Source organism: Apostichopus japonicus, chromosome 16 (assembly GCF_037975245.1).
Source record: "Apostichopus japonicus isolate 1M-3 chromosome 16, ASM3797524v1, whole genome shotgun sequence".
NCBI classification, from domain to species: domain Eukaryota; kingdom Metazoa; phylum Echinodermata; class Holothuroidea; order Aspidochirotida; family Stichopodidae; genus Apostichopus; species Apostichopus japonicus.
In genome coordinates this window covers 28,185,879-28,201,442 of record NC_092576.1, presented here as the reverse complement: position 1 = coordinate 28,201,442, position 15,564 = coordinate 28,185,879, and the positions used below count along the sequence as shown (strand labels likewise).

General features: G+C 37.3%; 1 protein-coding gene across 2 annotated transcripts; it reads left to right on the top strand.

Annotated features, from left to right (window-relative positions):
• Positions 1–2,632: 2,632 nt before the first annotated feature.
• Positions 2,633–13,581, top strand: LOC139983248 (uncharacterized). 2 transcript variants are annotated; one of them, XM_071996670.1, is made up of 6 exons: positions 2,633–2,792; positions 4,121–4,230; positions 6,056–6,262; positions 6,763–6,938; positions 7,355–7,415; positions 8,190–13,581. In XM_071996670.1, the coding sequence occupies exons 3-6, from the start codon at positions 6,082–6,084 to the stop codon at positions 9,071–9,073; spliced, it is 1,302 nt and encodes a 433-aa protein (XP_071852771.1). In that variant the 5' UTR covers positions 2,633–2,792; positions 4,121–4,230; positions 6,056–6,081; the 3' UTR covers positions 9,074–13,581. The 2 variants fall into 2 exon arrangements, with proteins under 2 accessions (XP_071852771.1, XP_071852770.1); XM_071996669.1 differs by lacking the exon at positions 4,121–4,230 and having other exon boundaries at positions 2,641–2,792.
• Positions 13,582–15,564: the final 1,983 nt, after the last annotated feature.

The window sequence follows — 15,564 nt, the reverse complement described above, 5'->3', positions numbered from 1 at the left end:
TGAGAAGAGTGAAACCTACAATTAAGAGGTGGGGTTGGAGCACTGACCGTCTAAACTTTCGTTGTGAGTTTTGCACATAAAATGGTTTTTTAAATGATATTGGAATCCAAACTGAGTTAAAGCTGTAACATGGAGAGCCACACACGAGGTATAGTGTAATTTTTTTCACAAACCATTTCAACTATACCTTTAATCTGATGACTGGGCCTAACATTTATAGAAGGAAACAAGTCATCAGATTAAAGGTATAGTTGAAATACCTATATGGTTGCGTGCGGAACCGCTTCTAAAACATTCGTTGCTCAATTTTTCTTAAATTAGTTTCCCTCCTCAGAAATGTGATACTTTGCTGGAGAAAAGCTCAAAGAGGATTACGTTTCCAGAAGACGTCTTTGCTTTCTCTTTTCAACTTCTTATAATTCTTACTGTACGTCGTAATATCGACGCGACGCTCCAATATGACCATACTGCTCCAGTCTGAACAAAAACAATAGTCGGCACTAAGCAACCTCACGATGTGCTTCCGCTGGAAAATGAGATTTTCATATTGATATGCAACATTATAAATGAATATGACATGGCTGGTGACGAGGTGAAATCATTCCATAAGATTGATTTCCAGCTTATTGAAGCAGCATGTCTGGGCACCAAAAAATATACGTAAAAGATAAGAAAGAGAAGCATTATGATGTTTGATAACGTATTAAGTTACATCGATTGTTTTGGGAAACTACTTAAGAAATCCCCAGTGATATAAGCCTGTGAGAAGAACACAAGATTGTGGCAGAAGGTTCCCAGCTGTTGATAGGTTTGGAGACGGCGGTAAATATATTAGTCAGTCTTCTACAGGTAATCTCGAGAAACCATGGTTACTAAGATGAACTAATCCGGATTTTCAAAACCGGACCAAAAATGTTTCTTCCTCTGATTTCAATCATCTTCACAATTTTGTCAGAGTTATGCCCAGTCGAAACTATCTACATTACAGGGGTATGGACTTCGATGGACAGGGAAGCACATTAGCCGACCTCGGAGCACCTATTTAGCATTGAAAGCTCAACTAAATCTTGGAATTGGAACAGAGGGCCTCGATTAAGAAAGACCATCAGTTATGTTTTGATGTTTAAAATGCATAGCTGGTGGTTTTTCGACATTCTCTAATCCTTAAAAATGTATGTTACATTGAAACTTTATACGTGTACCCTTCCATTGATGTATGACACATTGTATTTTTTTCTGATATGAGTCGATAAAACTTGATAAAAACTAGCACTTTTTTTTTGCTCTTTTCGCAAAAATTCATAAGCGCTCACGTGACTGCAGGTCACCCCGTGACGTACTTTTGCGGAGTCGGTTGAGGAAAACTTTCGATCAAGCTGTTCACTTCAGCACTAACACTTGGACGATATGACACTCTGTCATACTATTATTATCAAAATGCCAACAAATTGTGTAGTAGGAGGTAGCAAAAACACTTCAGAAAACGTCAATTTAAGTTTCTTCATGTCTAATTCATCAAACGGAAGAAAAACCTCACAGGTTTGGAATAATTTTGTAAGGGGTTTCCCACCGTCTGCAGGCAAACACTCATAGCAGTATAAGCTACGCAGATGTCCTCGAAAAGTAGTTTCCCTATTCTTTTATATATATATGCCTAAAGTTATTAGCCACAATTGCCTCTTTTTTCTAATGTACATACACAATTGTGTATGTACAGACGTGATTTACCCCATATGTGCAGGGAAAAAAGATCATGTTACAAAAGAGAGGTTGAACACTGTTACACAATAGGCTTTGCGTGACTTAGTTCTCTTTAGCATAACCAACGACACGACACTACGCACACTAAAACATACGTATGTATTGTATTGTATGTATTGTCGGCATGTTATATTGTACTGAAACGGTAAAAGTTTTCCCAGTTTTAACTTTTGAAACTGGTAAATGGAACTCATCGGCGCTTTTTTTTTCGTGATGTTCTGTTTGCTTGTGTATCTGCTCAGGTGGAGTTGTAACTTCTGGAAGCCTTACTTTATGGCAGCGAGACTGAGACACACTCAAAGCTTTATACTTCGTGGATTCGACTAATATTGCATATACTGACGAGAATCTGGAAACACGATTAATTGCAACAACAAATGAAGAACTACCCAATATGTCGACATATTTCACAAGATATCGTACGGCACAGTTTTTATACTGGCCTATAATAACAACTAATCTTACGAAATATGACCAGAAGTTGAGGCAGTTTTTTAACCATTATTTAATTTTAATTGAAGAATTGCTACCCAAAATGAATTAACAAATATGTGAACAATTCTAACAACTATTCTTTCTCATGTAGCTGCATGTTTATTGGAAGAGTGAAGTTAAAAAAAATGGTTCACTTCTAACGAGAACTACATGGAAAGTCCATTGTTATTGTTTCCACGGTAACGTGTACGTTCATGAGCTTTTATGCATCGCGTTTATGGTCAGTGAGAATGTGCTAACTTCTCACATTTCTCTAAATTACTGTCTCTTCGACTAAACTGGAACTAAATTATTGTTTGCGTACTAACATAATTTAGTATTAGCCCGAAAAAGATTTGTTTTCGCCTCCATTTTAACGCTTTTGCGATTCGTCCGACGAGCTTGTGGGCGGAGTCTAATTATAATGATAAGGAAGTGTCGTTTACTGAGGCAGTTGCAGAATTTTGTTTCAACAGAATCTTCACTAACGTCACTGTTGTCCATGCATGCCACCCGGAATTGGTAAACTATTAATGTGTGTACATCTTGGCAAAAAGGTAAGTATTATCTGACCACTTAATGTATTCCAGACCAATCAAATATTCCATGACGATTGTTAACATCAAATGGATTGCATGCCAATTTGGTTAGCTCCTTTTAGTAGCAGCTCCTTTGTCTATTTTAGTGTAGTGATGGGATTACATGGTTAAAACGGCGCAATTGTAGTTTTAATTGACCGACGAACCGGAGTTTTAAATGATTAAGAGTTAGCCTAGGAAAAAGTAGGGAATATTATTTGTCTAATTAACTAACATATTTCATAGTTTTATCGAGCGCTTTTGCTAGCAATTCAACCAGAAGTAAACATTGTACTAGATGACATGCATTGAGTTTGTATGTTATATATGGACTATGTGTACGGTTGTTTATATGCGCAATAAGACCTTTACACTACAGTACAGATCGCAATGAGACGAATAGTGCACAACGATACAGTCTAGCGACTATTCAAAAGCCGACCAATTTAGTTTCACTTTAGTTTATGTTAACGTCATACTAAACAACACAATAAAGAGACATATATGTAAGCACTGGTATAGGTCAACGAGCAGAAATCATGAGAAGTCTTAATAATTTCCAGCATTACCTTTTGTTCTGAGAAAGAGGAGTTCTAGAGACCCATACGTAGTAAATGTACTTAATAAATATCTTGCATTATCGTGTATTAACATTGATAAAAACCATTTGGGTAAGTACCAAACTATAATAAGTCCATAAAAATGACATGGGACAGGAAGTAGTGTTGCTAGGCCGGAGTCATATCTCGTTGATCCCAAATAACTTAGAAAAATCCGACCATTCAAACGCACTGTAATAATGCGATTTCACAGACGTGGTTCAATGTTGCTAACTTACCGTGTAGTTTTGAAAGTGTTAGCAGTCCCACTATAAAATAAATGACGAAAGCAGTTAATGCGTTCTTAATAACAAATTTACGTAGATAATACAGTCATCGTGGTAGCTCGAAACTGGGTGTAAGCCCCTTTTCCCGGAGGGGGGGGGGGTCTTCTCTTGCCGATTGGAGCAACCCAGTTCGTTTTCGACCTAAACGGCCTGTTCACCGCCGCCCATGCACATCATGGCCGTAGAGCTGTTATGTGGTATCTGGTCTCTGTTATGATAACGGTATGACGGATAGACAGGGAGCTGTTACAGAGGAAGTAAGAGACACAGTTTTTAAGGTTTGAAAAATAGTGGCCCTTTGAGTAGAATCATTGTATTTCGTGCACCGTTAATCACAGTATGATATGAAAAATGTTCGATCGTATTTTCTTCCACATTTCATCATATTTTGGACATACCAAACATGAATTGCACAAACCAGGCAGACATATTCAAACACTCCTCGTATTTGCGGGAAGGGAGACGCAATTGCTTACCAGAGCTACCTAGAACAAGAGCAGCAACCCTGCAGAGGCTCATTTAAGCGTCCATGTGAGAAATTTGTTAGATTGGCAATATTTTTGAACTGGTAATGCATTTGTTTGAGTGTAAAATAGAAGACGTGGATTGGACACCGGTGTCATTTTTTCCTCTCTTTTCCTTTGCTTAATGATCCTTGTTAGCAGACATTTGTTGCAATGTTAGAAAGTTGTAAAGATTTGTTTTCAAAATTAAAGACCTAAATATGAATATAATTTGTTACTTTTAAAAAAAAAAGCTTCCAGTTGAGCATTTGACCTGAATATCAATATTACTTTACTGTGAAATTATAAATATTTAGTAGGTGTTGCCTAAGTTGTGTGTGACTGACTGTACTAACCATTGAATAATATCATATAGTTTTGTCAATACATTGCTGAGTCTATTGTAATCTTATACCATTAAATCGAAACTACTGACACTCGAGAGAAAGGTCCACAGTCCAAAGTTCACCACTAATAATAGTATGCATACCGTACTAGTATAATAACGAAATAAGTGGTTATAAAAAATAAGTCATTATCATATAATATTGACATTTGGCGAACCGTCCATCTCAGTATGATATGAAAAATTTAAGATCTATAAACTGATTTATTATCAGACATTGTTGACATTGGCACTATTGACACTGGTGCAACAGTTCACGGTCCAAATTCATAATTTATAAAAGGACAGACAAAACAACTGCATTTAGTGAAACATGTTAAATAGTGAGCAATGTGTTTCGTTTTAACTGTTTGAGTTTCCACATTATTATCGATGCACAATTTGCTTCATGGGTATATTGAAATTTGTTGAAATGTGTCCAATCGTCTACCGTTTGGTAAAAGAACTACACCTTTAAAGTTAAAGACTTTAAATTTCCAAATCACATTTGCATCAACGCTATGGGGAGTCTCCAGACTTTACTCAACGCAGGAATAATAACCTAACTTGGGCCAGAGTTGTATTTCGCGTAGCTTCGCCTACTAAGATTAATCCCACTAGATCCTCGCTAGATTTATTCCGTCAAGTTAAATTTAAAAGCATTTAATTTTTCCAAGGAAAGATCATACTGTCTTAGCAGGTCACTGAGCATGCAGTAGGAGGAAAACTCTATGAAAGTTGTACGACTACTTGTCAATGATTTGGTATCCTACAGTTAGCACAAATGTGAAGCAGTTTTACCCCCAATAATTGGCCGGGAGCTTCAAAAGACGGAAACTCGGTGTTCAAAAACATGAAAGTTACAAAAAAAAAGTATCAATGCAACATCTCTAAAATAATTGCATCTGATTGGAGGATAATTCTGATTTATAAGTCAATAATGGTAGGCTATTTCTAACAGTTTTGATTTTGGGCTTACCATTGTTACAAGTTTTCAGGAAATTCGAACTTGGAAAAATCGAAACCTTGTTTCTATCTCTTTGCACCACCCATATTAAAGTTGAATATGGTTATTTGGTGTTAGGTTAAGCACCTTAGCGTATTACTAATTAAGGAACCAGTATTGCAGGTACAGCGCATTGACTCGTGTTTTGCAGCTGCAAATGTCAAACTTCCGGTATGGCAACTATCCCAACGAATCCTCCCAGTGGAAAATCCGATCCTCCACCACACCCCCTCCCCCTCCCCTCCACAATCACAAGCACCTTAGCAACGTATATGAGCTGTTTCTCAGACCTGTTTACAAATGCATCCCAGGCGTTATAAAATATATGGTTGTTGAACGTCCTTTTTTCAATCGAAGCGTTGGAAGAAGAAAAGAAACACCTCTTTTTGAAGAAAATACTGCCACCTGATACGATTGACTCTTTTTTGACAATAATCAAATATATTTTGTACAAATTGTCAGGAATTTTCTCATCCCTATACGGAATCATGGCCTCGATGTTAAGTTATGTCACCTATGCCAATACAGCGTACCAAAATGTTGTGTACTATGTAGACCCGCATCAGTCGGTAGAAAAAAGATTCCATGAGCTTCGAAGACGTTCACAAGATGCGCTGCAGATAAACAGAGACGTACAGGCCAAGATTCCAGCAGCAGAGATGGACATTGGTATGTCAACATTGGACCAAAATGTATTTTCATTAATGATTCACATTTTATCAAAATGTCAAATAAGTCATGTATTTAGTATTACAACCCGGGACGTTTACGCATATAGAAATGAAAAGGGTTTGGTTTAAAGTATCGTATAATCTATGACATACATCATCACTGTTACTGAAAGTGCATCGAAAATGCACAAATACACATATGCTGTAATGTACAGAACATGATTTCAGCATAATGAGGGGAACGTTATTCGAGGTGACAGGGTAATAATGGACTCATTTCTCGGCCATTTTCATTGAACGTTTGTCATCTCCCATTTCATTTCTTTAAGCTCAGAGAAAGTTTAAGTAACGACACCAATGGTTGAATCAAATTATATTTTAATCGTTCGAAGTCTTTTGGAAAGGTTTTCAATTGTGCATATCCCGTTAATACATGGTTTAACTATTAGTTGGGCAAATTGACCTCTAGATTCTCTTCAAACCACATTTTCTTTCAAGATTTGAGAAGAGCCCTGAGAGATGAAGAAGTACAAATAAATGAATTTATGAAAGGAGGACCGACAGAACCGATACAGTTTTGGGAAGTATGGACCCGAGGAGACTTGAGACAGTTCATTACAACGCAGGAACCACTGCTACGAAAAGCAAGGGAACAGGTGAAAGAAAAGATAATGGTGAGTCTTTTATTCAATAATTTCCATAAATAGTTTGAAAGCCACTTTTAGCACTGAACATTTCCAATTCTCCTATATTTAAGTGTATTAAGGAAGAGTTTGATACATTCTGTTTAATCGTTCATTACGGAGTAACGCATCGCCATCATCAAACCAAGCAAATTACACCGGAGATTATTTTGCTAAAGCAATTTGCCTCTTCTTAAATCATTAAAGGTAACATGCGAAAGCTCACCTGACTAGGTTTTGACCCACCGTATGTTTGTCGGTGCGTCTACATTATTACAAGTAAAGGTTGTCAATATCCTGATGTCTTTTTTATTAATATGACTTCCTTAATGAATCATTCTTCCATCAGATGCTTTTTCTATTTTTTCCATCGCTACTTTATTTGTAAAATCAACATTTTTCCACAGTCTCACCTTTTAAAATGTCAAACTGCAAACAACGAAACGAATACCGATGGGAAGATTCGAGGTAAATATTTATATATATATATACAAATAAAACAAATAAAAATGTTATTGTTTTCATATTTCTTTGGTGGGATATTTCTGCAATTTTCCACAAAACACTACATTCATTTCATTCAAATATACTTTATGTGATGTATTATTCTTTCGGGTCTGAAAATAATATATGTTATCTTAATTCATACTTAATGTGATTGCTTACTATCCTCCAAACTTTAATCATAAGATATTAATGTAGTTTTATAACTTCCATTCCAAATGGAGTTACATCAAGTACAGTAATCACGGAATATCTGAAACCATTAAGTGCTATTAGTTCAGTTCTGATTCTACTGTGTTATTAATATGTTCATGTTCTGTTATTGCCCTACTTTTATTGGCGCTCTTCGTGTGACGTACATAGATCATTTGCTTCCGTTTGTTACGCACGCGATATGCGCAAATTTCAGGACATACCCACAGTGGGTATGTCCTGAAATTCAATTATGTATGTATTGAGAAACAAGCGGAAGACTGGCTTTACCGTGAACAAGTACCAGCAAACGACATCCTTATATACTGTTAGTTTCTTTGCTTTCGTTTAACATGTAAACATGTTGTTTTCAGGACGAAGCAAAACTTTAGTTTTAGCGTGTGACGTCACCTATGTATGCACAGTTTTGTACATGAAAAGACCAATTGTTTCAGTAAAAACCGGTCAAGTCTGCCCTGTTCACCATTTTCAGAGACACACTTGTTTGAAGCAGTTCTATTTTCACTTTTGTTTTTGTTTATACAGGGCAGGAATCACATGTCAACCAGAAAGCGGATAATAGGTATGATTCGACTCAGATACTGGCGGAAGCTCCTGCTATCACCGGATTGACGGGAATAAACCAGCCACATGACGTATTGACATTGAAAAATGAAATTTTCGTATTGATGGACGGCTGGATCCGTGTATACGACATGCAGGGTAAAGAAGTGAGGAGATTCCACCGTGATGATTTTAAGCCGTTTGCCGCTGTATTTCTTGGCACCACACTATACGTGACAGATAAAAATACGAAATGTATCATGGTGTTTGACCATAATTTGAACTATATAACGAGTTTTGGCAAAGATCACTTAACGGAGCCTGCGGGTATAACTGCATGCGGAGAGACAAAACAAATCTATGTTCTGTCCGGTAGGAAAATTGGTGATGCCGTAGTAGCCATTTTTGAAAGTGATGGTAAGTACATTAGACAGGCTGGTCACAACCAACTGGGTGATCCTTGGTATATCAAAAAGAGCCCGTTAGGTGAGTTTGTTATTTCAGACTTCAATAATAAAGCAATATATATATATTCTTCAGATTTTGAACGTCCCACTTCTGTGATTAAAACAGATTTACCAGGCGGTCGCATTGTGCATTGCAGAGGGATTGATGTAGATAAGAATGGGAACATCTACGCCGCTCTTAGATCCCCTGGTTACAGTTATCAATACGAATGTATTGTAAAATACAACAAAAATGTGTTAGATCCATTCATGGTAGAAGAAAGTCCAGTCGGTGGTTACTTTAGCGGAAGTAAGTCCTTGAATTTTGTTCGTGGGTTGCACTACTATCGGTGTGCAGAAGACGCATATTTAATGATAGTAAATGCTGGAAACAATTGTGTCACGATAAAACCTGCGTAGACTCTATGTAACGTATTTTTATACCGACTTCACGGTTCTTCGCATAACGTCATCGGAAGTAAGTTAAGATGATCTATCAATTGATGTAAGAGGTAATAGAATAATAGAGATATCCACTGAGGGAATTTCCCCCCAAATCTGTATTTAAAGTCTCAATTTGTGTTTGCCAAATTTTAACTTCGAACCTTTCCAGCGTACTGCTCTCAAAGCTCAGTGAAAATAACACCGTTCTTTGCATTATTTTTATTGAGTTATCTGTCGTAAGACATTGGATCAAAACTGGATGAAATTCGCCAGATTTTTTAACGAGTCCGTAGATTCTACAAATTTCAATAGCCAGCCCCGCCCAACAGTTCATGCGCCAATCAAGTCTCTCTGTATTGTTAAAGCATAGGAATAACTTTCAGTTTCGTTGCTAGTCTGTCTTAGATCCGTTCTCTTGAATAGTATCTCTATTTTGGTCTTACCGATGATGCTTGCGAAATCGTGTCATTTCCTTCTATTTGAAGTAATAAACAAGTGTTTTCAGACGTTCCCTCCGTGAAATTGGGTCAAACTTTGAACGATACGAGTAAATATAGGTTACATTTGTGTAATAAACATGCTGATATAGGCGGTCGCAGTGATTTAACGGTAAATCGTTCGCGCTATGAGGAGAACAGAAAATAAATGTTTTCTTTCGATTGCGAAAGCTTTTCTCCATTAAACCCACCTGGTCAAAGTGCATTTAGAGTAAGAACCATTGAATCTGCTTCGGAAGTCTGTTTTCAGAAAAAACATTAGCAAACACGTAATGAGACTTTAACACTTGAGTTTAACGCCATTAGTATATATCCGGACGTTACAGTGTTCCCGAGTTATCTCTCTTGACTCAAATCAGACAGGTAATATTCAATAGTAATAGATCGGTGAGCAAATTTAAGTTAATACATAAATACGTAAAACACGTTAACAAGAATGTATATATATAAAAAATCATCTTTACGGATTTCATTGTGCACATAAACAAAAAATTGAATTATATAGTGACATTCTCTCCGTTAACTGAATTATTTTACTGCACAGCGTCTCTAAAGGAAACTGCGTCATTTACCCTTTAAATTACCACAAAAATTCCCATCGTAATGTTAGTTGATTAAGTACCTATTTTATATTAAAAATACTATGAAAATGATTTTTGTTCTTTTCTTTGGGTGATATTATTTGTAATTCAGTTCGATATATCAGTTGTATATAAGTTGTTTAATTCTAAGTTACCGAATGTTATCTTCTGTGGTAATGGTTACTGTACATTCATATTTGTATATTCAATAATTAAAGTTATCAAGTACAAGAATAGTTTTACACTTAATTTTCGTCGTGAGGTAATATATTAATATTATTCAATAATAAAAGCCAACCGACTTATGTCTTCACATCTTGGATTTCTTTCTTTCTTTCATGATTTTATGTAATGAATAGTCGCATAAGATAGCACGGGATTGTTTGACACTCTCATAGGCCTATGTCAAGAATACTTGTAAAATAATACGTAATATATATAGAAGGATTTTCCTCGGTCTCCCTTTTCTGTTTTATTAGCTTTCTTTGATTGTATAATTTACTCATGGAAAAAATAATTGGCTTCCTTAATCTCAATAGAAACCTAATAAATACTATTCAACCGTGTCATCCTTTAATACTTTTTAGCTTCTTTTGTTTCATTTATTTGTTTCTACACAATATGAATACAAAGAAGTAAACTAAGTGACAAAACATATCAACAACAGGGAAAATTGTAAAAGGTAGCACTACAAAAATACCAGAGGGCTTATCTAGTAAAGCGCTCCCATAAGTAAATAGAGAGAACAATACAAGAAAACCGTAACTTATATCTACCCACAAACCAACCCAATACGTATAACACACCCACCTTACAATCACCACCCACAATACATTTTTATGCACATATGCATACTACACAATTGAATACAAATACACACACGCATATATACATATATATAAGTATTTACATATACATACATAAATATATCTTCCATTTAATAAAAGATGGAAATCAATATATCGTTATTGTCTTGTAACATAGGGATGTTGAACTTTGCCTGTAAAGTTGAACTCTGTTAATTCCATTATGTGTGTGTGTGTATATATATATACTGCTAGTAATCGTTTCCCTTTGTTTAAATCATACAAATGAAAACTGACTCTACAACGTGTATTAGTTGAATACAGGTATATTGAACAGCTTGATGAAGGGATCAGGTGAATTTCTTTGCACAAATCGTTTGAGACTTTCAACTAGAGAATTACATGAACAATTATATAATACCATAAAAAATGTATCCCGTGTAGTTATATGTATGTGCAGTATCCTTAGCGATGAACATATCGATTAGCATATAAACGGTATGTTTACAATTTGCCTTTATCCCAAAGAATGAATTAAGGCACAAGCTCAATCCAGATATGTCATGAACCCAGCAGCCAATTGACATCATTCTACGCGTTTCTGCATAACAAAACGAGTTGTTGAAACGTACCATACATTCTACATTTCTGTATGGCAGTATTTGCAAATCACTAATATATTTAACGCGCACTTTACATTCATCCATAATGGACATTCATTATAGCGACTGTCCATTTCTCCATCTTGCTGCTGTCATGCGAAATTGAGAGTACGCCCTCCTCAGTATTTTTTATGTTCAAAACCTTTGTGCTCCTGGTGTGTTAATGATGGGAGTAAGCCCGGTACTTCCCATTCAATGTTAGTAGTTAAATATGAATCCTGTTCACGCGTTAGCTTAAAGCAACCGTCGAGAAAAAACTATACCCTTCCATGGATGCATCCAACCAAGAATCACTTGCACACATGTATGCAGGGATGTTTGGTTAACACCACATCCCCTATTTCTAAATACAGAAAGTCCAAAGTACTTTTAAGCGCCACCTTGTGTAACCAGAGCATAACCTGGTTAATGTTTTGTATAGTTATCATTTTCTTTTATTTTCCACCTTTTGTTTCTATCCATTTAATCATTTTCTTTCATTTTCTTATCTTTGTTTTTATTCATTTGATCATTTTCTTTTGTTTGTTTGTTTTTATTCATTTGACAATGAATAACCTTTACTTGGTAGATTTATGAGTTCCCTTAATTTTCACTTTTATTGCTAACTACTACATGACAACAGTTAGTGGTCGGGTGGCCCTGTGTGACCTGTCTTTTTCTTAAGCTAAGTAATTGTTTTGCGTGGTCCTATTTTCTAGGAATATATGAGTGGCTCCAAGAGTCTATCCTTTTCAGAACTGTGGGTTAAATAGACAATTTTATAACTTTTGTTTGGTTAGATAGGAATGTTTTGGTGATAGATGATTATTTTAAATGTACCAAAGGACACCATAAATTAAGTAATGTGTCTGGTAAATTATGTATGAAGTATTAATTGACAGCTGGTTGGTCACTGGACCTCAGATACCAGGAAGTGGAGGGCAAGCTGGTCTAGAGTAGGAGGGGGGAAGTTGAGACAAAGGCCAAATCATGAATATTCAATGAACCAAGCTTTGTGTTTAATTGGTTTAAGGTGGTCATGTGTGAGTTGCCTTGTACTATTATTATGGGATGTATTCTTATTATTATGGGATGGAGTGAATAAGGTAGCATGGTAGGGGGAAATTAAGATAAGACACTGATGCCGAGTTAAGTTTACAGTAGTTACAGTAGTTAGATGAGAAGAGGGGAAGGATTAAGTTTGAAATGGTGGGCACGAGATCATAATTATTTTCTTAGACTAACTTCACCAGTAATAGAGTAGAGGACCAGTATTAAATTAATTAGAAGTTAAATGGACACTTAATTGAAGCTATTTACCCATGGAGTTTTTATAGAAGTTTAGTGAATACCTGGAGCTTGTTCTACAAATGGATATTCTATTTTAGTAAACACCTTGAACTGTTTTACAAGGAGATTTCATATTTAATAATAGTGTATCACCCGGAGCTGTACCAATGGAGGCAGAACTATATTTCATCCTGTGCTAATATCTGGCAACCCTATAATTTTCTTTTGTGACGGAACTGAACTATAAATTCCCATTTTAATTCAATGTTTGGATCCGGAAGTGAACCCCTGCGATGACCCAACCCGAGTGATGAACAGTTTCTCCTAGAGACGCCCCAAGCTGAGACGCCCAAGAGGTTATTTCCCCGAGTAGCGAGCTGTCCAGAGAACCACCCAATCCGGAAACGTCCCCAACTAAGTGAACCGCCCTAGAAGTTTCTCAAGGAGACAATTTCGTTCTCAAATTGTATTCGGTCGACCCGCGCCGCGATTTTGTTATTATTTTCATTGGGACTGATAAGTATTATTTTTCCATTAAGTTCAGTGGAGTCGTTATAAGAAGTAAGAGTTCCGAGATATGTAAGTTACACCCATTCATATAATTTCACATTAAGTTAAAGTAACCCCATTGATATTAATACAACGTCCATGTGCATCGTAAACACACCACTTTACCTTTATTAGTTTGTTTTTGTGTGAGCATTCCGCCTTTTTAAGTTGTCCCCACGATCTCAGAGTAAATCGGCCCTACCCTAATTTGGAGGTGTCACTTGTAATCTTCCCAAACCTAAAAATATATTTAAGCCTCGTCACTGCGTTTTTGACTGGCTACATAATTGGCGCCCGTTTATGGGACCTGATTACAATTTATTTCTCTGAGATTAGGTCATTGAGAAGGCGACGTGTTTACCCAGTCATACTTAATTTCAATGTTATTTTAAATGTCCAACATTTTCAACTTAATTGCCTTTAAAGTGAGAGCAGAGTTTTTTTATCCATATCTTAGGTTCCAGTTTTCACAAGTTGTATTATATGAGTAATTCCACCAATGTTACAAATGAGCGTGTAGCATACATTTCAGTCTTTGCAGAGAGGTTTCTAGAATAGCTTACTGCACAGTATAACCCTAAATAGTTTACAACCATTATTCCTTCACATGCCTTTACACTTTTGACTTTTTGAGGTGTAAACTAATATTTATTACTCCAGTCTTCCCTGCGTTACCATAGAAACCATGGAAGGTAAGGTTGTAACTGTTAAGGGTATCCCCGGGGACATTGACTTGGAAGAATTGAAGAATTTTATGGGTAGAGTAGGGGAAGTAAATTCAGGTTTAATGGTGACCCTAGCGTTGGTTTGTGTGAGTATGTGTCTGCAGAGATAGCAGAAAGGGCAGTGACAGATCTGAAGGATGAGGTTTTCAAGGGAATTTCCCTTAGCCTTTCCATACAAAGCCCCTCAAGCGAGATGTCTCGACAAGACATGATCAAAGCCTTGAAGCTAGCAGGTTACACTGTGCAAAAAGACGATAACCTGAGTTTATCCTCAGAGGGATCAGCTCCCCCAGCTCGCCAACCCATGGGGACCACTATCATCCAACCCCCAAGAATTTCGGTCTTTGCTGGGGAGACCAACAATAAATTAAGCGTAAAAAAACTTTGAGATGTGGGAGTACGAGATCTCTTGTCTCCTGCAACAAGAAGTGCACTCTAAGGAGGTTATAGAGAATGCAGTAAGGAATTCCCTGAGGGGCCAAGCAGCAAGGGTAGTAAGACATTTAGGCCCAAACTCAAGTATTGAGGAAATAGTTGAAAAGTTGGAGGGGATTTATGGAACTGTGGAATGAGGGGCTGACTTGCTAGCACAGGCCTATAATACACACCAGCAGAAAGGAGAAACAACTGCAGCCTTTGGGTGTAGATTAGAAAGCCTTGTCATGAAGGCTAAGGACAGAGGAGGGATCTCTGCAGAAGAGGTGGACCGGACCCTTAGGGTAGTGTTTTGGAAGGGGCTCGTGGACGATGACGTAAGGGGGGCCGTTCGGCACAACTACCAAGAGGCGAGAAATTTTGGAGATCTCCTTCGGCTGACACGTTTGGCCGAACAAGAGTGTGCCGACCGGAGACACCTCAAAAGAAATGCTCAAACCGGGAGAGTACTAATGCATTCGGCAGCCCCGTCCCCAGTGGTCCATGACTTGGAGGTGAAGGTTAGAGAGCTTACCAAGAAACTTGAGGAGCTCCAAAGAGCAGACAGACAGGAGAGCGATTACTCAACCCCAAAACCCCGTAGGTCAAATGATATACCCCCATTGATGAACAGGGTGCCCCAAAAATGTTTTAAATGTGGGGTTGTGGGCCACCTGGCTCGTCAGTGCCCCCAGACCAGATGTTTTAGGTGCAACCAGTCCGGCCACATAGCAACATTTTGCAGGACATCAACCCAGGTGAATTTAAACTCCCCACGGTCACTTATACCCGGGGAGCAGTAAGTGGCCCAAACCGACCTTGCCCCCAGGAGAACCCCCCCTGTAGATGAGATTGTGGGAGATACATCAGAGAGTGCGGCTATAATTAATGGGGTCTACTGCAAGAGTCTCATTGACACCGGATCCCAAGTGACCATGATAGCTAATTCATTCTACAAGAGATA

Excerpts from the sequence above, each read along its gene's own strand:
- LOC139983248 (XM_071996670.1), top strand. The coding sequence starts at position 6,082 with ATGGCCTCGATGTTAAGTTATGTCACCTATGCCAATACAGCGTACCAA. Across the intron at positions 6,263-6,762 it reads AGCAGCAGAGATGGACATTG|ATTTGAGAAGAGCCCTGAGA; the intron begins GTATGTCAACAT and ends TTTTCTTTCAAG. Across the intron at positions 6,939-7,354 it reads AGGTGAAAGAAAAGATAATG|TCTCACCTTTTAAAATGTCA; the intron begins GTGAGTCTTTTA and ends ATTTTTCCACAG.